This window comes from Oncorhynchus tshawytscha, linkage group LG03 (assembly GCF_018296145.1).
Source record: "Oncorhynchus tshawytscha isolate Ot180627B linkage group LG03, Otsh_v2.0, whole genome shotgun sequence".
Taxonomy (NCBI): domain Eukaryota; kingdom Metazoa; phylum Chordata; class Actinopteri; order Salmoniformes; family Salmonidae; genus Oncorhynchus; species Oncorhynchus tshawytscha.
Window position 1 is genome coordinate 36,749,453 of NC_056431.1, and position 25,351 is coordinate 36,774,803.

At 40.4% G+C, this 25,351-nt stretch overlaps 1 protein-coding gene across 2 annotated transcripts in view; it reads left to right on the top strand.

Moving 5' to 3' along the window:
- LOC112234908 (collagen alpha-1(XVIII) chain) overlaps positions 1–25,351 on the top strand; it is a 169,788-nt gene that overhangs the window by 96,299 nt on the left and 48,138 nt on the right. For both annotated transcript variants that reach the window (XM_024403234.2, XM_024403226.2), the window contains 4 exons: positions 3,537–3,620; positions 4,221–4,280; positions 4,774–4,842; positions 14,612–14,693. In XM_024403234.2, the coding sequence (XP_024259002.1) occupies positions 3,537–3,620; positions 4,221–4,280; positions 4,774–4,842; positions 14,612–14,693 (295 nt within the window). The remainder of the gene's footprint in view (positions 1–3,536; positions 3,621–4,220; positions 4,281–4,773; positions 4,843–14,611; positions 14,694–25,351) is intronic.

Genomic DNA, 25,351 nt, shown 5'->3' on the forward strand with positions numbered 1-25,351 from the left:
CTTTCGGATAGGACGTTAAATGGGTGTCCTGACTCTCTGTGGTCACTAAAGATCCCATGGCACTTATCATAAGAGTAGGGGCGTTAACCCCGGTGTCCTGGCTAAATTCCCAATCTGGCCCTGATACCATCAGTCACCTAATCATCCCTAGTTTACAATTGGCTCATTCATCCCCCCTCCTCTCCCCTGTAACTATTCCCCAGATCTTTCTGTAAATGAGAATGTGTTCTCAGTCAATTTACCTGGTAAAATAAGGGTTAATAAATAAATAAAAGAATCAGAGGCAGATGCTTACGCCCATCCGCCATCCCCGTCCACAACGCCCTAGCAAAACCAACTTGAAGGTAACAGCGCTCACTGTTGCCCCTCGTGGCCGGTTTCCTCATTGAAAACTGACTCGTATCACGGGTGACTTGGTAAGCTAATTAGGCCTTTATTCTGTGCTATAACAATTAACAAAAATATAAATGCAACATTCAACCATTTCAAAGATTTTACTAAGTTTCAGTTCATATCAGGAAATAATTATTTTGAAATGAATTAATTATGCCGTAATCTATGGATTTCACAACTGGGAATACAGATATGCATCTGTTGGTCACAGATGGTTTATGGTAGAGAAATGAACATCCAATTCTCTGACGGACATTCCTCCAGTCAGCATTCCAATTGCACCCTCCCTGAAATCTGTGGCATTGTGTTGTGTGACAAAACTGCATATTTTAGTGGCCTTTTATTTTCCCCAGCACAAGGTGCACCTGTGTAATGATCATGCAGTTTCATCAGCTTCTCTATATGGCACACCTGTCTGGTGGATGGATTATCTTGGCAAAGGATAAATGCTCAGTAACAGGGATATAAACAAATTTAAGAGAAATATGTTTTTTTGTGCAGAAGGAATATTTTGGGGATCTTTTATTTCAGCTCATGAAACATTGGTCCAACACTTTACATGTTGCGTTTTATATTTTTGTTCAGTATACATTCAAATCTGTAAACGCTAAGATGTAACATTTAGAGAATGGACTGGGATAATTGATCTTTGAAAATTTGATTTAAAAAAAAGTTAAAATGGGAACAGGTATAGCATACTGAAACACAGACGTTGTACATGCCTTTTGACAAATAATGCAGCATTGAATCCCCATTTTTTTTTTTTTTTTACTTCACTAACATATATATGTCTGTGCTGATTCATGACTTCTCAGACAGTATCGTAATTGGATTTTTTTACTTGCTGTCTTGTAAATTTAGACGGTCAGAACCTGTCTCTGACTAAATTGAGATAATTGGATGATTTAGGTAAAATGTGGTCAGAGGGAACAATGATCGTTTTAGTGTGAATGGGCAATCCAATAACCTCAAGGTGAGGGAGTTGTCTTTTTGTGCTTATTGACACAGAGCGATAGAGACATTAAAAAAGAGAGGGGCAGAGGTTAATTTCATGTCCGTGAAAAGTTTGTAGTCCTGCTCACGGTTGATTGATTTTGCTGAGCAATTATTGGACACGTCTTCAAGTACAACTCAGGGCATCGGAATTCTCAGAGCAAAGTCCCAAATAGCACTCCTTTGGCGTTTAGACAGCTCGGGCCATCTGTCCTATCTTGGCAAGACCAAATTAGGAGATTTAAACAGAAGTATTTGGCCAAATGTCAGGGCATAGTCTTTTTCGTCTAAGCTGTGTAAAATGATTTGTTTCCTCTTTTTAAGACCGTTGTTAGACTTGCATTATCTGTAGACTCAATGAAGAGTTGAACCCTTAACCCTATAATCAGAAGGTAAAGGCCAGTTACAATTAATTACCTTTTGAGAGGAATGTAGCCATTCAAGTCAAATTTAGATAGTCCACGAGATTGGCATTATTGATAGTTTTGACATATGTTAAAGCTATACATTGTTTGTTGACACAGGCTCAAATTACAATAGAAACATAAATAATGGCGTAATACAACCATGATAAGTTCAATTGCACCTGCTTCCAGGACCGGAAGTAACAGGGGAAAATGAAAAGGCACTTATCCTGTACAGACAGCTTCATGGACTAATCAAATAAATGAAATACATGTCTTTGATAACTACTTAGGGACATTGAATGCTCATGAACACAACTGTGGGTGTTCATCGAAAGAGAAGCTCATAACTAAGAGAGATTTTATCAGTTTAAAACAGGGGTCTCCAACAGGTCAATAGCCCACATATGAGTGGCTCGCCAAACAATTCAGGAAGTATATGCAATTTTTAATGTTTTCCACCGCAAGCTGTCATAAACAACTCTCACAAATATCAGCTCCAGGCTACTATCTAATCAATGCAACATTGACATTATCCCACCCCTATTTAGTCACTATTGGCTTAAAAAGCCAAACCTAACACTATCTGCCAATTCATTTCCAGCAATATTGCCCCTGTCTGTGTGTTGCGTGCCTTTGTCTGTAACTCAGTGTGTAGCCAGTTGATGTGATAAGTCTTGTGGGTTGACAGACTTTCCCCAAAACCTTCTCAATTAACTCCAAAGTAGGCTTACCTGGCAGAAGTATATCATGAGTAAGTATTTAATTTGTATATACTATTTGTTATTTGCAAACTTCAAATCAAATCAAATCAAAACTTTGCCATGGAATGAGCAGCAGCAGTAAAGAACCATTGCTAGGTCGGCACATTCGTCACTGGCTAGATGCACAATTTAAGGGTCAGATGCCCAGTTAAAGGGGAATTATCCCCAAAAATCGAAATATGTTAGTTTTCTTCCAGACCTAAAAAAAATGTGTCTTCTGATCAGATTTACGCACGGACACGGACTCAAAACATCCAATTTAGCTTTTTCTCTATGAACAATTGTCATTTGGAGAGTGAAAAACAAAAAAGAACTAAAACCAGGAAACTTTTAAACAGAGAATACATCATTTGGGAAAATATAAAACATAATTTGGGTGGGGAGGATTTTATAGGGCCCCCTTAGTTGTTTATTAACTATAATTTTACCAGGTATATTGGCAGGAAATGGTGCACTACTTTCTCCTGTACACTAAGGACCTAGGGAAGAGTGCCTATTTGAAAGCTAAGGGAAAAATGAGTAGCTCTTGACATTTTTTAGCTCGTGACATCATTTTATAAAGTATCTCACATGCTATAAAAGGTTGGAGTCCCCTGAATTAATGGGAGTTATTGAAAGAGGCTATTGTGATGGCGAGTTTAATGGACTAAGACCACGGAGGATGACAGAGTGTCATATCAGAGGAGCCCTTTTCATTTCTCAACACTTGGGGCGGCTGTATTAAACCCCTCGGCTTCTCTCACGAGAGGGGGTTTTCCACCAGAAACCACCACACAGATCAGGGATGTATGTTTTAAGACACAGGGCTTAAGAGGGAAGATAATGTTTGATGTGTTTGTTATTGTGTAGAGCAGGGCCAACGTGTGTGGGCTTAATGGGGGAGAAGAATGCTGACATGTGTACAGGCCATGTATTGACAACTGTGTGTGTGTGTGTCTGTGTGCTTGCATACGTGTGCTTCCCTCTGTATTTTCCTTCATAGGGGGTGATCGGGGAGCTGAGGGTCGTTGGAGACCCTCGGGCCGCTGAAAGACAGTGTGAAGAGGAAGGGGATGACTCGGATGCGGTAAGTGACCCTTGACCCGCTACCGATACAAAAACAGGTGCAACAGCTTAGTTACACTTAGCTACAGTTGTTGGCTAAGCAAGTTATAGGGAGGCTAAAACTTACAGTGAACTCTTGGGAACAAACAACCAGTTGTTTCTGTAGGAGTTGGATATGCTACAGTACATCCCCAAGCCCTGTGATGTGTAGAAATATTCAAAGTTGCCATAGGTACACGATCTACGCTAATTAAGCATATTTGTTTAATATGTGTCAGTTAGTAATACATTTGGCTTGAATTGCATACGTTACATATTTTCGGCATAAATCCCATGTATTTCTGTGATGCATTACATGTTAGTTATCCATTTAGTATTAATAACATACGTTAGTGTGTTTATAGCATACGCCTGTGTATTTCTGTGGTGTTTGGATGTTGTGTGCAATTAATAAATGAACATTCCTCTTGATGCATTCACTAGGAAGGAAACAGGAGGAAACAGGCTGACATGGGGAGGGACCAACCTGAACTTCTCCAATAAGAAACACTTGTTCTTCTTAGTTCCCGTTGTAAAACGTTTTGCTACGATTTGTGCTAATGAATGGTGTCTCTCCTACCAGGCTTCAGGAGACGGCGGAAGCGGTGACGAAAGGATACCGGACGGGGAGAAGAAAGGATCGGTATGATCATTTGACAAACATTTTAGTGTTCACATTTGGTTGCCATCCACAAACAAGCACGTTCGTTCCATCTAAGCAGTCTTATGTTTCCTGTTCCCTTTTGGGTCTACACTATTGGAGACCGTGATCTAAAACCAGGTTGTCTGTGATGTTTCAAAGTCAGAGTTCGCCATATTTTATTTTTATTTTACCTTTATTTAACTAGGCAAGTCAGTTAAGAACAAATTCTTATTTTCAATGACGGCCTAGGAACAGTGGGTTAACTGTCTGTTCAGGGGCAGAACGACAGATTTGTACCTTGTCAGCTCGGGGATTTGAACTTGCAACATTTCGGTTACTAGTCCAACACTCTAACCACCCTGCCGGGTTTTCACTACAATGTTCGCTCATAGTTGTTGTTGTGACTCCATTGTGGGAAAATAGTTCGTGAATAATAGCTACATAATGAAGGTGATGGATCTCTCTCTCTCCCCCCTCCCACTTTCCCCCTTAGGGTACATCCATATGGGACGCAAAGATACGAAAATACGTGTTGGTTGAAGATGTCAGACTGACAGTTACGGTACGTGCTCTGAAATCAAATTTACCTGTATTTGTTGGCGTTCACCCACAAGCATGTGAAATTTCACCTTTTGATTTGTCAGCACCGCTCTTTCTTCTCGTGAGCAGCCTATTCCCTATATACTGTTGTGCACTATGTAAGGAACTATGTAGGGCACCCTATTCAAATGACACCCTGTCCTGTTCACTACTATAGTGCACTATATAGGGAATAGGGTGCCATTTGTGACGCAGCCATCCGCATCATTGGATTTTAAACATATGGTCAACATGGAAACCGAGTTATCTGGATACGGTATAGGGAGGTGGTACGTTGTGGGGAATGTATATAGCCCGGTTTCGCTGCGGCGTATCACTTGGACAACGTCTTAAACTAACACAATCGTCTTCCATCTAGCTTAGTAGGACTCGGTAATACCTCTGTCAGTGCTGTTGTAGCTAATATCCCCCCCCCAAAAAATAAAAAAATTTAAAAATACCACACACAAACATTTTCAGCGGGGACCAAATTTTCAGACTACTGGTTATTTCTAAAAAAAAACGTTTGTATATTTTCCCATAAATCTGTACTTTTAATTTTTTGCTCCTAAAATAAAAAATTGCCGATCCCACTGCAGTTCCCCAGCGACCCCAACTTTGAATACCACTGCTCTACAACAAGCAAATGTTGCAGCACAACCTCCGACCAACCTCCATACAACGCTGTGGAAGACTAAGGAGGAAACCAGATGTCTGGTCCAGGTCAGGGCGATGATATCTCCAAGGTTCTATTTTGTTATTTTGACTGCTTTCTCAATCAGACTTAAGTTGAGAGCACAACAATAGAGAGGGATGCAACAGAAAGAGATGGTGGGGAATGTTGTGCCTGTAGCAGAGGTCTAAAACTCCCTTTTTGACCTGCCAAGCCTTGTATGTTCCACAGGGCTCTGGGTGCATGGGCTAACTTTGAAGCCTTGTGCCACTTGACAGTGGGGCTTTCCGCCCACCAGACAAGTGTTTTTTATCATCGTATGGAACAGCTGTGGATTTGGAATATTATCTGTTTCATTACATTGCTTAATGCCTGTCTGACTTCCGCTCAAGTTTGGACAAGCAAAGACGGAAATGCAGACACTTTTCAATTGTGTGACTGACGGCAGGTTTTAGCGTGATTGATGGACTTGCAAGTTGTCATCGTCACATGGTGCACTAAGGGCAGGAATGCAGTCAAATCCGCAACAATGTTCCTGCACCATTAAAGGGCTGGTTATAAGTGTGCGGGAAGTGATGTTGACATGCAGGTTTACTTCCGTGCAGGTTGTATTGAATATTCCACCCATACGCTTAGAAATGTTGAGGGTAAAAAACAAATTGGTAGGATGATCTACCTATTGTCAAGCTTAAGTCCCATTTTACAGTCATCTGGATGAAAGTGCATCTAATTTAATATTTCATTTTTTTTAAGACCGCTCGTGACATTGAAGTAAACATACTTATTTAATTTACATTTCTAATTCAATTGAGTCTCGAAGCTCATGTAGACTCTGGGATTAGGCATGTGTGTATTCGGAGTGCAAATCTGCTCTTTGTGCCATCTTTACCTTTGTTTGCATCAACTTTGTTTTCTAAATAGTTTAGTTCTTAGCACACAAGTTTCAATCTGCAAGTGCAAAATTGGGCTTGTGTCATCTATGGTTAAATTAAGTTGTGTTTTCAAATCAATCACCACCCGGAGCCTCATCTATACCCGCTCTCCTCACTCCCACCTCTCAGAAATTATGAATGCATGGGAGTATAAGTGTGTGTCTGTTTTATTACATATATCCCCTTGGATCGCTCATATAACACTCACCAAGCCAAATTCTCCACATAGTTGACCTCAGGCCCTACAATAGGAAGAATGTTTGCCCATAGAGGAAACTGGTTAATGAAACAGTAAAGAATTCCATACCTTTTCTTTCACATGCCCCCCTCCTGCCGTCTATCCATTGTCCCACCCAGTGTTCCCCTCTCAGATTCCACTGGAGAAAAATACGAGACTTTTCACCTGGTGAAGAATGAGCTTAGAAAATGGGGGTGTTTGGTGTCATCTTCCTGAGTGGGACAAGTATGGAAATGGCCTCTTCTCTTCCACCCCTGCATATTCCCCTACCTCTAGAGCACTAGTGGGAATGGCAGAACTTTGCCAGTCCTTCCTTGTCTCTACTCCTTAACACACACACACACCCAGACACAAACACACTGAAACACACCCACACACACTGACACACACACTCAGACACCAGCTCCTCCACTCTATTCTCTGACCCCTATCTGAAGAGCTGGAACCCAAAACGGGTCACATTCCTGTTGCCAGACGTGTTCCTCCCGACCAATATAATTGCTGCCTGTCGCCATCCCATCCGCACCCAGTGGGAGAACGTACGCCCACTGTCTCGCTCACTGAGAGAAGAAAGAAAAGGGGGATGGGAAGGAGGGGAGTCCAGACAATTGTCTTTCTTGGCCCCTTGACTCTCTTTCCATCCCCCATCTCTAAGCTTGACACCTGTTATTTGATCAGCCCCCCCATGATCAATGTTAGTAGCTACCCTAAGATTTTGCGGTGTAGTGAGTACATAAACTTATGCGGGGCACTACTACATATCTGCCCTTTTTATAGTTTTTGTCGTCAAGTAAACCGTTGTGCATATTATATAACCTACATACGGACACTGTATTGTAGATGTGTGTAGCTATGGGAAAACATAGGAACTTGTGCACTATACAACTCCCTATACCCTTCAGCTCAACTCACTGTTGTATGTTCATAATGACCACACATAAACGGCACGCCACCGTCAGAGCTACTTGCAACACCACTGTAGACGTTACCTCACAGAGGGGGAGAAAGTGTGTTTGCTTGGTCATGGGTATTCATTTGTTTATGGTAAGCGAACCTGAGCAGTTTAACAAGGTGTGCATAAAAATGAAATTACATAATGGACACCAGACACTGCTAGTCTGCCAACCATTAGCGCACTACCCCATAACAAAAATAAAATTTCACAAAACATATACATACATAGCTCCTTAAACTACAAATGGGCTGCCTTTTTGGCAATATTATGGAAGAGGGGAAGCCAACATTGAGTATTTTAAGTACCAACTTTGTGCCACAACATAAACATGTACTCTTTACATTTGGTTATTTTTGTGAGGGAACTACTGGTCAAATACCCATTAAGCAATACTAAGTCAGTTGGGAACTTTGAGTTTCCTTGGAGCTGGATATATTTTTGTTTTCATTCTCCCAGCAATTTGGTTGTATTATCACCCGATAACAATTTTTAACATTAACTTGGCTACATCCCAAAACATGAACTCCATAAATGTCATTGTTTTCTTTGTTCGAGAACAACAAATACTCATGTCACATTATTAGGGATTGTTATTCTTGGATTCTTACAAATAACTCAAGCATAGATTGGTAACTTTTTTGCTAATTTAACACATAAATTACAGGGCATGAGACAAAAAGAATGGCACAGATTGACCTCAGACACCGTGTCGGTGTGGTGCCCTCCCTGAAAGTCGTGAGAGGACAAATTTGCGCTGTGACTGATTGTCTAGAGGTGTTGGGCCAGCTAGCCTTGGATACTCCTCGACAGTCATGTTTTTCACCCATGTTCTACCATTCTTCCGGGGTCCTCTCCTGCCTTGTCTTGCTGTGCTGTGTGGTGGAAGCTGGAGGTCGGTATCTGCTCCGTGACAGAATGTCTAGATGTGCTTGGCTTGCTAGCCCAGGATAAACCCCCCTTGGTAGACTCGCCACCTGCGATTTCCTGTTCTACAGGGCACGCTGCTGCTGGTGTACAGGGCCCTCTGCTGCCTCACTGTGCGGTAGCCTACTGCAATGTGACTGTGCGCATTGACCAGATCCACACACTGGGTGAAATCCCTGTCAGCACACACCTTCAGGGCTATTGAACACACTGGGGTCCTAACTAAGGAACCAATGCTCGGGCACACACTTGGTTTCTGATTCTAGTAGACCAGTAGGCTACAGCTGAACATTTGTAGGGCATTTGATGTTTTAATTTGTTAACATTTTAATTGGTTAATTGTCTTTTTTTTCCTTGCGAATTGTTAGATTCAGTGGTTTAAAATGGGTGTTTTTTTACTACAAATGGTTTTAATTGCTGCTTATCTGGTGTATGGCGCATTGCATAGTCTGTTTTTGATAACAATCTCATCTCCTTACCCCAAAGATACCGCCAAACCCTACTTTGACTGATAGTACAGCAGATTTTATCTTTCAGAGAGGTTTGATTGTGTCACCATTTGATTCCTACTGTGACATGCTCATTAAACTTTCCCATCTACCGTGTTTGTTAAAAACTGTGTTTATTGTATCAGATTACTTGAGTTTGGATTATTTTAAATCTTCTAAGTGTAGAGAGATTTTAGGAAGCAACAAATCAAGGTGTTTAATTATTCTTCTGCTCTTGGTGTCACGAAACTTTCACCTGAACCCACTCCTATTGGCTATGGATGAACTTCCAATACTGTGCCATAGCTGGGGAAATCTTATTAAACTGTTTCAGCAAGGGCTGCCGATTTGAAGTTTCATTGTTGTTTCCGGACATGTAGGGAGTCGTGCCAGACCTTAAGATCTTGGTTGGGGGTCCGGGTATGTATGTGTTTATGTGAATATATATGTATATATAATTTGTAAAGGAAAGTAGTATGTATATCGATATGTGTGTGTGTGTGTGTGTGTGTCTATATTATTATGTGTATGTATATTTGTATTTTTATTTTTGTGTGTAATGTCAGTGGTTGGGGCGGGGTAGAGTGGGTGGCGTCGGACAGCTGGAGATCATGTTTGTGTTTGCCGTTCCACTCCAGTCGTTGTCGTAGGCCCGTACTCCCTGGTTGGGGTGCAACCATCCTCCTGTGGTGTACGTGTGTATGGCTCGTTGGTTATGAGGGGCGGGCTTGTGGTGGTGGCTGGAACGGAATCAAGTATATGGTTTCCCTGTGTTTGGTGCCATTCAGTTTGCTTCGTTTTGGCCACTATGAGCCGTCCTCCCCTTAGCAGCCTCCAGTGGGTGTGTGTGTGTGCATATATATGTATATATCATTATTATTTGTTTGTATGCACAGTACCAGTCAAAAGTTTGGGCACACCGACTCATTCAATTTTTCTTTATTTATGTATATGGGGTAGCAGCCTCTAAGGTGCAGGGTTACATAACTGGGTGGAAGCCGCCTATTTAAGTCGGATGGCATTGAGATAGAAGCTGTTTTTCAGTCTCTCTGTCCCAGCTTTGATGAACCTGTACTGACCTCGCCTTCTGGATGATAGCGGGGTGAACAGGCAGTGGCTCAGTTGGTTGTTGTCCTTGATGATCTTTTTGGCCTTCAGAAAGCACAACCCTCTGAAGAGCCCTGCAGTTTCGGCGGTGCAGTTGCCGTTCCAGGCAGTGATACAGCCCGACAGGATGCTTTCAATTGTGCATCTTTAAAAGTTTGAGGGTTTTATGTGCCAAACCAAATTTCTTTAGCCTCCTGAGGTTGAAGAGGTGCTGTTGTGCCTCCTTCACCACACTGTCTGTGTGGGTGGACCATTTCAGATAGTCAGTGATGTGTATGACGAGGAACATGAATATTTTCCCCTGCTCCACTGCTGTGCTGTCGATGTGGATAGGGGCGTGCTCCCTCTGCTGTTTCCTGAAGTCCACGTTCAGCTCCTTTGTTTTGTCAACATTGAGTGAAAGGGTATTTTCCTGGCACCACACTCCCAAGGCACTCGCCTCCTCTCTGTAGGCTGTATCGTCAATGTTGATAATCAGGCCTACTACTGTTGTGTCGTCTGCAAACTTGATGATTGAGTTGGAGGCGTGCATGGCCATGCAGTCATGGGTGAACAGGGAGTACAGGAGGGGGCTGAGCACGCACCCTTGTAGGGCCCCTGTGTTGAGGATAAACTCAGTCACTGTATCAGTGTATTTGTCAATGCTATTTTCAGAGGCAACCCGGAACATATCCCAGTCCGCGTGATCAAAACAATATTGAAGCGTGGATTCTTATTGGTCAGACCAGCGTTGAGTAGTCCTTAGCATGGGTACTTCCTGTTTGAGTTTCTGCCTATAGGAAGGGAGGCTCAAAATGGAGTCATGATTAGATTTGCAGGGGGAGGGCCTTGTAGGCATTCTGGAAGTTGGAGTAGCAGTGGTTGAGTGTTTTTGCAGTGTGAGTACTACAGTACAGTCAATGTGTCGATAGAACTTCGGTTGCGTTTTACTCAAATTTTGTTTGTTTAAAATTCCCAGCTACAATAAATACGGCCTTAGGATATGTGGTTTCCAGTTTGCATGAAGTCCAGTGAAGTTCTTTGAGGGCTGTCGTGGTATCGGCTTGAGGGGGAGTATACACGGCTGTGACTATAACCGAAGACAATTCTCTTGGGAGATAATACGGTCGGCATTTGATTGTGAGGTATTCTAGGTCAGGTTAACAAAAGGACTTGAGTTTCTGTATGTTATCACAATCACGAAACATACAACCCCGCCTTTCTTCTTCCCGGAGAGTTATTTTTTCCTGTTGGCGCAATATACTGAGAATCCAGCTGGCTGTATGGACAAAGACGCGAGAGCCATGTTTCCGTGAAACCGAATATGTTACAATCACTGATGTCTCTCTGGAAGGTGATTCTCGGCCTGAGCTTGTCTACTTTATTATCCAGAGACTGAACATTAGTGAGTAATATACTCAGAAACGGTGGATGGTGTGCTCAGGACAAGAAACATCACTGTATTTCACTTTTTATTGACTTATCGAAGTCCTTCTACACTGTTGACCATGCCCTGCTGTTGTATAGACTTAAAAAGGTTGGTTTAGTGTTGAATCATAGGTAGTTTTGGAACCAATCCAATCAATCTGACAAAACAGTGTGTAGCACAGGAGGGTATAAAATCGGAGTTTCGAAGGCTTACGAAAGGAGTTCCCCAGGTCTGATCCTTTTTACACTGTATGTACATTATATAGGGAAGACTTATATATATACTCTGCCAGTATCCATCTGTATGCAGGTGACACAATTATTTATTCTGTCACTAATATTGAGATGGCTTTTCAGGACTTTTGATGCCATTCGAAAGCAACGTTTCTGATTAGAAATTTGAGCTTAATGCAAGGAAAACTAAATGTATGGTTTTCACTTCACTGAAGGTAAACAGATGTAGTTAGTCACTTGCCAGGACAGCAAATTGATAGGGTCACCTCTTTGGGAATTGGTTAGATGAAAATATGAGTTTTAAACAGAACATTTGATAACTTGACCCAGAAACTGAAATTGGGGGTTTTATTTTAAGAACAAATATTGTTTTTCATTGTCAGTCAAATGATATTGTTCAAAGCACTTTTTTATTGGTGCTGGATTATGGTGAAATTATTTATATCCAGGTCTCGGCAAGTACCTTAAACTCTGGACACATTTATCACAAATTCTAGACCACTCACGCATCACTGTGATTTGGATGCCATGGTGCAATCAGTTGAGGCTCCTCAGAGGAGGAAGGGGAGGACCATCCTCCTCCGTTATTATTTTTATTTAAAACTATGCTAAATATAATCACGTCACCAAATAATTGATTAAAACAAAATGTTTTGCAATGAAGGTCTACAGTAGTCTCAACAGCACTCTGTAAGGTAGCACCATGGTGTAGCTTCCATCCTCCTCTGGGTACATTGACTTCAATACAAAATCTAGGAGGCTAATGGTTCTCACCTCCATCCATGGACTTACACAGTAACTAACGTCCTCCAACCTATCAGAGCTCTTGCAGCACGAAGTGACATGTTGTCCACCCAATCAAAGGATCAGAGAATGAATCTAGTACTGAAAGCTAGCACAGCAGTGCTTAAAATGTGGAACTAACTAACGCGTTAGTTCTGTTAGCGATGTTGACTATGACTTTACTTTAGCTAATATGGTGACAATGTAGGTTGTGTGTAGCAGTTATATGGTTTGGCTTGGAAAAGTGTTGTGCATTGACGTCCGCAAGTGAGAGGAGGAGAGTGCATAGGAATACAACATGGCTGTTATGAAAGTGAACTGTATACACGTGATCAGGGGTGTATCCATTTTGCCGATTCTGTTGAAAAACATTTCTTAAACAGAGCAAAACAGGGATAAACATACCTGAATTCAATAGAAAATCTTGTTTGCAACTGTTGGATAAATGAGTACATCGTATATCAGATAGATACAGACAAGACCAACATGGCGCCAACAGAGATGGTCGCCTCGCTTCACGTTCTTAGGAAAATATGCAGTGTTTTGTTTTTTTATGTATTATTTCTTACACTGTTACCCCAGGAAATCTTAATTCTTATTACATACAGCCGGGAAAAACTATTGTATATAAGAGCAACGTCATCTTACCAACATTACAACCGGGAATATGACTTTCCCGAAGCGGATCCTCTGTTTGGACCACCACCCAGGACAATGGATCGGATCCCAGCAGGTGACCCAAAACAACGGCACCGCAGACGGAACAGTCTTCTGGTCAGGCTCTGTAGACGGGCACATCTCTCACCGTTCCCGAGTATACTACTCGCCAATGTCCAGTCTCTTGACAACAAGGTAGACGAATATCAAGCAAGGGTTGCCTTCCAGAGAAACATCAGAGATTGTAACATTCTTTGTTTCACGGAAACATGGCTCACTCTGGATACGTTATCAGAGTCGGTACAGGCACCCGGTTTCTTCACGCATCACGCCGAGAGAAACAAACATCTCTCAGGTAAGAAGAAGGGCGGGGGTGTATATGCCTTATGATTAACGAGTCGTTAAAAAAAATAGCAGACATTGAATATCCCTATTTTTATTTTTACACATCTACCAATAGATGCCTGTCTTTGCGAGGCATTGGAATAACTTTCTGGTCTTTGTGGTTGAATCTGTGTTAGAAATTCACTGCCAAACTGAGTGACCTTACAGATAATTGTATGTGTGGGGTACAGAGATGAGGTAGTCATTCAAAAATCATGTTAAACACTATTTTTGCAGACCGAGTGAATACATGCAACTTATTTTGTGACTTGTTAACCAAATGTATACTCATGGTCTTATTTAGGCTTGCCATAGGAAAGGGGTTGAATAGTTATTGACTCAAGACATTTCATGTTTTATTCATTTGTAAACATTAAACAATATATAAGAAATTCCACTTTGTTATTATTGGGCATTGTGTGTAGACCAGCGACACAAAATCTCAATTGAATGCTTTTTAAATTCAGTCTGTAACACAACAAAATGTGAAAAAAAATCAATGGGTGTGAATACATTCTAAAGGCACTCAATGAATTAGCCTCTAATGAATTTGAGAATGATTCATTGCTGCATTTGGCAGGGTTAGAAGAACTGAACCGATGGACATGGGGTCATGAAATTTGCCATGTAAACCTTATGTATATGTCCTTAAAAGTGTATCTGCTGCATTCAAATATAACCGACCTACAGCACTAGACTGAACTTCACTTGCGTCCTTGCTTCTTCCTGGTGGTATTGAGAGAGAAGCATGGTAATGCTTTCACTGATTGCACATAAAAGGTAGTTCCTACATGATATAGTGCTTGCTTTGTTATGCAACTGATCTTGTGTCCTTTCTGTCATTCTGTGAACCCTGTTCATTGCTGCGCACACCTATATATATTTATTTATGTTTTTTTCTCTTTGGAGCCCATCTGGATGTAGTTTTATATTGTTGTTTTTTTAATGTTGTTTTACCGTCTTCCTCCAGACTACACCAACGTCATCACGCCCCATTCAACAGCCCCCGGTGACCCGGAAACAACCAGAGGTGTCTCCCAAGAAAGAGAGGGGTGAGTTCTATAGGTCCTAGTCTAGACAAGGCAGACTGTATGGGTTTACAAGACCACTTGTCTCGTTGTTAATAATATTAATATATAATTTATGTTATTGATTTGTTTTATATGCATCTGTATTATGTTTTCATGTAGTAACAGTGGCCACTGATAAATATTGACATTCACCAAATTTGACATGAAGGTTATGATATTATGAGAAGTTACTAAAATACTACAGGTGTTTTTACATTAAGCCATGTCTTTATAACATTGCTTTACAGAACAATTGGTGTGATGTTTTGTAGGCATGGAAGTAACTGCTGACAAGTATTACATTTAGGGATGTCAAAGTTAATCGCATCTCCATTTCTTCACCGCAAGGGCACTTTTAGGCGAACGTGTTTTCGCAAGGACCCTTTTAAGCCCAACACACAACATGCTCTGTGCAGTGTGCACTTGGTAGCGCTGTCTGTCTCTACTGTGGTACTTCAACAGCCACTATGCGTGCAGCTTTGAGCAACCATTTTGAAGGAAGATTAACCTGAAGTTAAATCATACACATTCCCATTTCTTTACCTAACATCATAAACATCCGAGCTACCAGCTCTCTCGCATTGGCTTTGAGACACACGTATTTGAGCCTCTTCTTGCGATCACACGACACACTTCTATCTCACGCATTGAAAATTACTGTTTTTAAGTCCATTGGCTTGTGCGTTAACTTTTCAAATGTGCTCCAAATCGTTTTAAAATAGCATCTGCGACTGCATCTGCAACAACACCCGCGGAACCTCTATCATAACCTGTCTTGCCCCAGCACTGTGAACCACGGCACATTGAAGCATTTGATTGGTCTTGTTATGTTAGGGATAGGATGCGCGTTTTAAATAAACCCCCCTCAAGATTAGAGTGGAGTTGAATGGAGGGGAGAACGTTCTCCGCTGAGTTTATAGAACGGTAGCGCTGTTTTATGTACAATGTCAACTAAATGAGGTTGCTGTTACTCCCATCCCTTTTGCAGAATGCAGCTTTTTGACAGCATGTCCTAAAGTCAATTTAAAACGCATGCATTAATCCCCTCGTTTGGTGATTGGTGTTTAAACTGTGATCATGAAAAGGCAGCAGACAGCCCTACAGTCTGTTTTAGCAGGGGAGTTTGGTAGGGTGACCTGATTTGTAACTATGAAAATAATTTTGTCAAACAGATTGGGAACCCAAAAGTGTAAGTTTGATTCTAGAAGGGGGACAATACATATAAACATTATTTGGTTAGGGTTTAGGGGCAGATTTATGTAGTCTTGTCTTTAGGAGATTTGATTATTTATTTACTTTATTTAGTCTGATCAGCTGAACAATTCTCATTCTTAACAAAGAAAACTTCTGTTATTCCCCAAACTTAGTATTTTATTATTCCAATTTTGCCAGCGTCTAATATGCCCACTTGTGCCTTTGAAAATTAATTGTATGAATCTATGTATTTTTGCAGCCATTAGTGGACAGTTTTGAATAAGCATTGGATATTAAATGCTCCAGGCCATTTTAGTATTGTGCACAGGCTAGGCAGAGATGGCGGAAGGGAACTCCCAACTCATAAACACACCGTATATTGTGTCTATGTATATTAAGATGATGGCAAGGATCTTCAACTACTAGGCATAAACCACCTGAATATTGATATTCATTTTTGAAGGTTGTATGATTGAGAAGTTAATTGTTATAACAAGAACATTTTCAAACGCCCAGCACTTGGCTAACCCTCCTGGAGTACAAATAAAAAATAAATACAAATAAATGGAGAGCAAGCAGGATTTTCTTCCAGACTGATTTGAATAATTCACCAAAATTACGAAATGTTTGTGTCCTTACCTAGAAAGCAGTCTATGTACAAGGAGACTGCAATCTATAATTTGGTTACCCACTCACTGCCATCAACCATTAGTATTTCCTGTGCAGAGCATTCCCACTGACCTTTCCACTGCTTCTCCTTTTGCCTGTCTCCCCATCTAATTTCATTACTGTCTGAATGTCTGAAGTGTCAAAACACCTAAAAAATATATGTTTAAAATATTAGCATACTTTACATTTTCTCCCTCAATTGTCGCTAAGTTACGAAGTCGTCAACATTTTTTGTGTTCATTTAATATTCAAAGCTTTTCCCCCCCTCTGGTCATAGGCCTAAGCCATGTAAAAAAGACATATAATTGCATGAAATTAGCTTACAAATGTTACAGACCCCCTTCTAGGCTAAATCTCACTCCAAGCGTTCTTAAAAAGTTGGCAACCCTGCATAATTTGTACAGAAGTAGCTCGCTAGTTATGCTAATGAAAGCTAGCTAGCTAACCAAAATAATGTTTACAATGTCTCTTGAATGTCTTTTGATTCAACTAACTTCCCACAATGTCAAAAGATTTAAGCAAATTATAGGGTATTGGTGGACAAAAGGGTAGTGTGGTTCTGGTGTTATACTTTGTATTCCATGTTACAGAGAAGCTTATCAGGAACACAGCACGTTATTCCATGAGGATGGGATTTACCATGGCTGAGATATGTTATCCTATTTTCAAGTTATCGAAAAGGTCAGAAAGGTTGCAGACAGGTCAATGCTAGTCCCTAGTCAATAATGGCACCAAATCACCAGTTTGGATTCTTAAATTCAACACATTTTGTCCAATATCTCAAGATATGTTGTTATGAAATGTTCAGGGCTGATGTAGAACACCGAGATTAAAATTGAAGTAACTTTGATTAAATACTATATTATGCAAATTAGAGCAGTTATTATTCAAATTAGCCAGTACGGAATAAATCATTAATAATTTAACACCAATAATTTAAGGTAGGTTGTTCATATTATTAACAAATCTTCATGCTTTATGCAAAACAGAGTTTGTAACAATTTATGAAATTAGAATACAACTTTTTATACAATTGTATGCAAATTAGATACAAAATATTTTAGCATGTTAAGCCCATTCATTTAAAGTAAGGTGGTTATATTATTAACATGTATTGAGTACTAAAAAAATATATATTAGAACACAAGGCTTGCACTGGAAAGAAATATGTGCGCATTTAGCTATAGGCCTATTCCAAAAGTGCGCAACAATGCCCAATTTATCATAACCATTACAGATGGGACTAAATTGCCCCATATATATTCAGTCAATAAAAAAGCAAGTGCCATTTAAAATGAAATTGTTGAAACCATAATATCAATTGGTTATATTATATCGTGGAACATAATCTTCAAAAAGGCAGTTCCCTCAGCAGTGGCACTTGCTTGAAGAAGCCTATGGCTGTGCAATGACACAGCCTTGTTTTGATACTTTAGCAGACAAGAAGATATTAATTCCAGAGCCCACATTACATTCAAGACACCTATTTTATAGTGAAAAAAAGTAACAGAATAAAGTATAACAGATTATTTTTCAGAATGAAAACAGTTGCCACTGCAAAGTGATGCGCATCACACATCTTTAACAGTTCATTTGAAACTTGGCTCAATTTGGCAAGTTGAAAGCCAATTTTGTCAGTTATAAAATGAAATCTGTCCTCTTTTCGATGTACAGACATTCGATGAAGTTTATTCTGCCTGTGTTTGGAATTTTCTAAATGGATTAACAATTTCACATTGAACACTGCATGGTGATGAGTTACGGCCACAACATCAGTTTGGTGAGTTGGCCTAGGCTTAACCCTTTAACCTCCTTCCAGACTCATATCAAACATCTCCAATCGAAAATCAAATCAAGAGTCGGCTTTCTATTCCGCAACAAAGCCTCCTTCACTCACGCCGCCAAACTTACCCTAGTAAAACTGACTATCCTACTGATCCTCGACTTCGGCGATGTCATCTACAAAATTGCTTCCAACACTCTACTCAGCAAACTGGATGCAGTTTATCACAGTGCCATCCGTTTTGTCACTAAAGCACCTTATACCACCCACCACTGCGACTTGTATGCTCTAGTCAGCTGGCCCTCACTACATATTCGTCGCCAGACCCACTGGCTCCAGGTCATCTACCATGCTAGGTAAAGCTCCGCCTTATCTCAGTTCACTGGTCACGACGGCAACACCCACCCGTAGCACGCGCTCCAGCAGGTGTATCTCACTGATCATCCCTAAAGCCAACACCTCATTTGGCCACCTTTCATTCCAGTTCTCTGCTGCCTGTGACTGGAACGAATTGCAAAAATCACTGAAGTTGGAGACTTTTATCTCCCTCACCAACTTCAAACATCTGCTATCTGAGCAGCTAACCGATCGCTGCAGCTGTACATAGTCTATCGGTAAATAGCCCACCCATTTTTACCTACCTCATCCCATACTGTTTTTATTTATTTACTTTTCTGCTCTTTTGCACACCAATATCTCTACCTGTACATGACCATCTGATCATTTATCACTCCAGTGTTAATCTGCAAAATTGTAATCATTCGCCTACCTCCTCATGCCTTTTGCACACAATGTATATAGACTCTTTTTTTTCTACTGTGTTATTGACTTGTTAATTGTTTACTCCATGTGTAACTCTGTGTTGTCTGTTCACACTGCTATGCTTTATCTTGGCCAGGTCACAGTTGCAAATGAGAACTTGTTCTCAACTAGCATACCTGGTAAAATAAAGGTGAAATAAAAAAAAATAAAAAAATAACACTAGAACCCCCTGGCCTTTCAGCCTAAATGTAACCGCTAGAGAACCTTGCAGGGCGCCTCCTTTGCATATTCATCAGATGCATATGTGACTCTTTTCAGCTAAACTAGGTGCATATCGCACGTTACTTCTTCACAGAAGAGGCATTTGAAAGTAAACAATTTGTTTAATCAAAATGCATTTTTGGGCAGAAATGCCTTCTGGAACTTTTGAACTTTCATGTGGCTCAATAACAAATGTATATTCCATCCATAAATACAAATAAAATTGTTAAATTACATGCTTAGTTGTTTTAGCCAATGGGGAAAAAAACAACCTTCCCGCTAGCCATGATTGACTGAGATAATGAATGGGCTGGACATGCCGGGAGATGAGTTTGGATGGGTCTGCTATGTAGCATGCTTCTGTTTATAATGTGAGCTGCTCAGTATGTGTTGATAGTCCTTTCTACCATGTCATTTAAAAAATATATATAACATTCGCCATTGGAGAACTACAAAAGTTTTGCTACTTTTCTCAACTTTGGGGCTATCGACAGATCAGTTGGGAAAAGTGATTTGCTACTTACATGCCACGGTCAGTGTGTACCGGAGTGACTTGACACAATGCTGGCCAAACGAGATGTAGCTCCAAAGAAAACAAAGTTAAATGTTTCATCTGCCGTGAAGCGTTCATCCATGTATACAATAATATACGTTTCTAATTTTGTTAAAGTGTGCTGGTAGCTAGCTAGCGAATGTCAGCTTGCTGGCTCACGTTACGTGTATGATCTGTGTAGTAATATTATTCGAATCGGAAATACATTTGCATTCTTAGTTATAATCTAATGATAGCTAACTAACATCGAATCAGGCTGGTTAGCTTTAGCTACCTGCAGATTCATACTACAGCTATGACAATGTGTGTATTGGTTGGTAGTAGTATGAGTTGGGATTATGGCAGTTCATTGTTTAGCTAGCTAGCTAGCTACATGTCTAGACAAAACACTTCCCTCCAGATGATTACACGAACCATCAAATTAGCCTGGTGTGTCTGGGGGTGATTACGGCCATCTATTGTATTTTATGAACATGTGTACATGTCTAGACAACAGTGACCCATCCACTTAGCTAGATGTGGCTGGGGGTTGGTTATAGCATTTCCTTCACATGACCTATCAATTTAGACAAGTGTGCCAGGTAAGCGTCATCTAATAATTATAAAATATTTGTATCTGGACACTTTCTCTTTTTGATATTGCTACTATGCAAGTAACAATTTAACTGTACTGTTTACACCTGTTTCCTGTGCATGTGACAAATCAACTTTTTTATTTGATATAGTGTGATGTGATAGACGGTAACGTGAAGAACAACATGACCTGCACCAAAATCAGATTAGGATGTCGGCCAAGGACTAGAGTGTATTTTTACCTGAAGTTTTTCCTTATTGTAGGCTACTACTTTATCCACTTTTAATCTTGAAATCTTTGGTTGTTTACTAAACTAATCACTCTGTTTAGCAAATGGCCTCACATGAATCCTTAAAGAGATGGGTGGGGCTAAGGCTTAAGAGGGTGTGAACGATGCTAAATGGGTGTCAACAAAGAAGAGCTCTCCAGTAGGTGTAACAAAACATTCAAGGACCATTTTCTCAAAAGTGCGGTTGAAAGTTTATCAACTTTCAAAGTAGAATTACTTTCCCATTGTTTTTCAACTAGAGTGTATGATATTCCATTTTCTAGCTCTGAGTCTCTACTTTTATCCAAAGTAAAAAACACAATTTCAAATGTTGCTACATAAGAGGTAACATATCAATCCTCAAGGTGCACAAACATAAGCACCAATGCTTGATGAATAGTGCATCAACTATTATAAAGGATTAATTGCATGAAGAAATATTAGTTGCCATTTGTTTATGCTGAACAAAAATATAAACGCAACATGCAATAATTTCACTAAGTTACTGTTCATATAAGGAAATCAGTCAATTGAAATGAATTCATTAGGCCTTAATCCATGAATTTCACATGACTGGGCAGGGGCACAGCGTTGGGTGGGCCTTGGAGGGCATAGGCCCACCGACTGGAGAGTAAGACCCAGACAATCACAATACGTTTTTCCCCACAAAATGGCTTTATTACAGACTTAAATACTCCTCAGTTTCATCAGCTGTCTGGGTGGCTGGTCTCAGATGATCCTGCAGGTGAAGAAGCTGGATGTGGAGGTCCTGGGCTGGCGTGGTTACACGTGGTCTGCGGTTGTGAGGTCGGTGGGACGTACTGCCAAATTGTCTAAAATGACGTTGGAGGTGGCTTATGGTAAAGAAATTAACATAAAATTACCTGGCAACAGCTCTGGTGGACATTCCTCTAGTCAGTACTCCAATTGCACTCTCCCTCAAAACTCTATCGCATTGTGTTGTGACAAAACTGCGCATTTTGGAGTTGCATTTCCTTGTACCCAGCACAAGGTGCACCTGTGTAATGATCATGCTGTTAAAACAGCTTCTTGATATTCCACACCTGTCAGGTGTATGAATTATCTTGGCAAATGAGAAATGCTCATTAACAGAAATATAAACACATTTCTGCATGCAATTTGAGAGAAATAAGCTTTTTGTGCATAGGGAACATTTGAGATCTTTTATTTCAGTTCTTGAAACATGGGACCAACATTTTACATGTTTTTATTTTTTAATTTTTGTTCAGTATGGATAGTCAAGGATTTGTTTTGTATTATTCTACAAAGTCTTAGAAAAAGCATAGGCCTGTAGGCTATTTTCTTAAAAACATTTCAGTGTAATCCATTTGATAAACTTTTAGTTCTAGTAATTAATAAAGTCCGGTTAAAGCTTCTTTTGACAAAGTAGAAACAAGAAAGATGATAATATAACCAGCCAGGTGCATAGGTTAAATGATTTGCCCTATTCCTAAAAAGCACCAGTGCATTAACAATTGTAAAGGATGAACTGCGTAAAGATATATTTGTGGAAATATATTCATGACAAGTTATTAAAAGTCTTTTTTTGATTGTATTGGACACTGTATTGTGCCCTCATATGCCTGCCTTTATGAGTTTGAGTTTATTTCTTTTTACAGGGACAGTGCACATAATCAACGTTTCAGTAAAAGTGCCGGTTTTAGCCAGCTGGCTAATTTTCGAATGCATTCCCTGGGCAGGTTATTAAAAACAATTACAATACAGACAATCAATGAGCAGTGAGCACACGCAGACCAACATAGGACAAGCAAGACGTAGCATACAGACAGAGCAACATGGCACAAAAAGCAACAAGACAAAATCCATAAAAGCAACAAAGTGTTTCAACACCTCACAAGCTACAGACAACATGGAAAGCGGCAATACACAGCTAGGGATTATGTTCACAAATCTGATTGACCTTTAGCCATGTCTTCATGTTTTTTGTGAAAGTGTGATAGGTGGTGCAGTTATCTGTGTCTGATGGCAGTGTATTCCAGACATGGGAAGCTCTCACACAGAAAGCAGATTTACTAAAGGTGCTTTTCCTTAAGGGAACTACACAGTCACCTCTCATGGCAGACCTTGTGGATCAGCTGCCATATGTTTGGTTTTTCTGTTTAATAAAAATACTGAGTGGAGAGGGAGCCAGGCCATTTAGACATGCATCGGTGTATTGCACAAGATTTTCCCAACTCAGGAGCTCATGCTTTCTGAGGATGTAACAGTAAGGATGGCTATTGGGCTTCCTATCAAGCACTTTGAGAGCCTGTTTGTAGACAGACTGAATGGGTTTTAATGTTGTACAGCAAGCTTGGGCCCAACTAGTCAAGCAGTATGTTAAGTTGGGGAGTGTCATAGATTTGAAGTACAGTTTTGCTACCTCTGTAGTCAAACAATTTTGTATAAATCGGAAATTAGCTAGGTTGAATTTGGTTATTTGAATGACCTTTTTCACCTGCTTTTTAAAAGAGAGGTTGGAATCAAGTATGATGCCAAGGTACTTAAAAACAGATACCACCTGGAGCTTCTCCCCTGACACGTAGACATCTGGCTCAGTAGCACCTGTTGCCCTCTTTGTAAAGAACATGCAGACAGTTTTTTTTCACATTGAGATGCAAACACGAGTCACTGAGGCACTTTGTAACCTGGACCATTACAGTGGTGAGTTCTTGTGCAGCTTGTTGTTTGCTCTTTGCATGCACATGTATCTCTGTATCATCTGCATACATTTGAACTTCAGACCCAGTACAGACAAAAGGCAGATCATTAATGCACAGGCTGAAAAGGAGGGGCCACAGTATTAACCCTTGGGGCACGCCCACATCATAGCTAAGAGTGGGTGACAGCTCATTGCTCACTCTGACATACTGAGTTCTGCCTTCAAGGTATGATTTCATCCATCTTAAGGCAACGGGGGAAAAGTTGAACCTGGACAATTTTGTGATGAGAATCTCATGGTTAACAGTATCAAAAGCCTTTCTTAGGTCCAGAAACACAGCCCCAACAACGTCCCCTTTGTCCATCTTGGACTTCACATTTTCCAGAAGAAAGCAGTTGGCCGTTTCTGTGGCGTGTTTCGCTCTGAATCCAAACTGCATGGAGTGTAATGTGAAGGGGCTGTTGTTGAGGTGGGCAATCAGTTGTTCTGCTACACACTTTTCAAGAACATTCGACACCACAGGTAGTATACTAAGGGGCCTGCAGTTACTCACGTCAGCATGGTCCACCAATTTATAGATAGCCGTTATTATGGCCGACTTCCATACCCTTGGAAACACCCCCGGACCAATAGATGTGTTGGGGACCTTAGTAATGGGGCCAATGAGTGACTCTTTGTAGTTTTTAAGTCCAGCCCAAACACGTCTTTGGCTTTGGAGTTCTTTAGTGAGCTAATCACCTTGTTCACCTTTGACTCACAAACCTCCCTTATGATGAAGACGGGTTGAGCGTCATTTACTAGCACTGAGCCCAAGAAACCAGTGGATGGGTTCTGTGTCAGTTCCCTGACAGAGTCAATAAAGTAGGAATTGAAGGCTATTGCTATTTAGACTGCATCATGTGTTAGATTGTTATTCACCATGATTTCTAGTCTTTTTGCAGTGTTACTATGGTCTTTCCCTATTAACTTTTTTCGATTCTCCCAGATCAATTTAGAATTTCCCTTTGCTTCACCAATTATGTTAATAAAAATGTTTGCCTTGGCCTGTCTGATTTCTTTCATCACCTTATTTCTCAACATGGTAAACCTACATCTGTCATGCTCGAATTTGGATTTTAGGGCTGTTTTTATAGCCAATCTCATTCTTTCATCAATTTCCAGATTTCTCCATTTAGCCAAGGAAGAGTGCTCTTTTGGCCAGGATTGGATTTGATTTTCTTTAGGAAACCATTTATTGTAGTCTGGATTGTGGATAGAAAAACCTGACTATCAGCTTCCACATCTGAATAGGACAAGAGATCATTCCAGTTAATTCCCTTAATTGCATTTTCAAAATAATTTAATTCACTCTTACATGGAACACAAACTGGCTGCGCGCGTGCGCTATCGTGCATAAATGTATTTTGTTCCCCTACACCAAACGCGATCACAACATGCAGGTTAAATATCAAAACAAACTCTGAACCAATGACATTAATTTGGGGACAGGTTGAAAAGCATGAATCATGTATGGCAATTTAGCTAGTTAGCTTGCACTTGCTAGCTGATTTGTCCTATTTAGCTAGCTTGTTGTTTCTAGCTAATTTGTCCTGAGATATAAACACTGAGTTGTGCATTTCAGGTAAAATAACAAGGTCCTCTACTCTGACAATTAATCCACACATAAAACGGTCAACCGAATAGTTTCTAGTCATCTCACGTTCTTCCAGGCTTTTTCATCTTTGAATTTATATGGTGATTGGCATCTACACTTTCATGGTATTACCATGACAACCTCAAAACATTTAGTCTTACCTGCTTCTATAAACCAGTGAGGAGAGGGGAGAGGCAGGACTTGTAGCGCGATCTGCGTCAGAAATAGAAAGGACTTCTATTTTAGCCCTTGGCAACGCA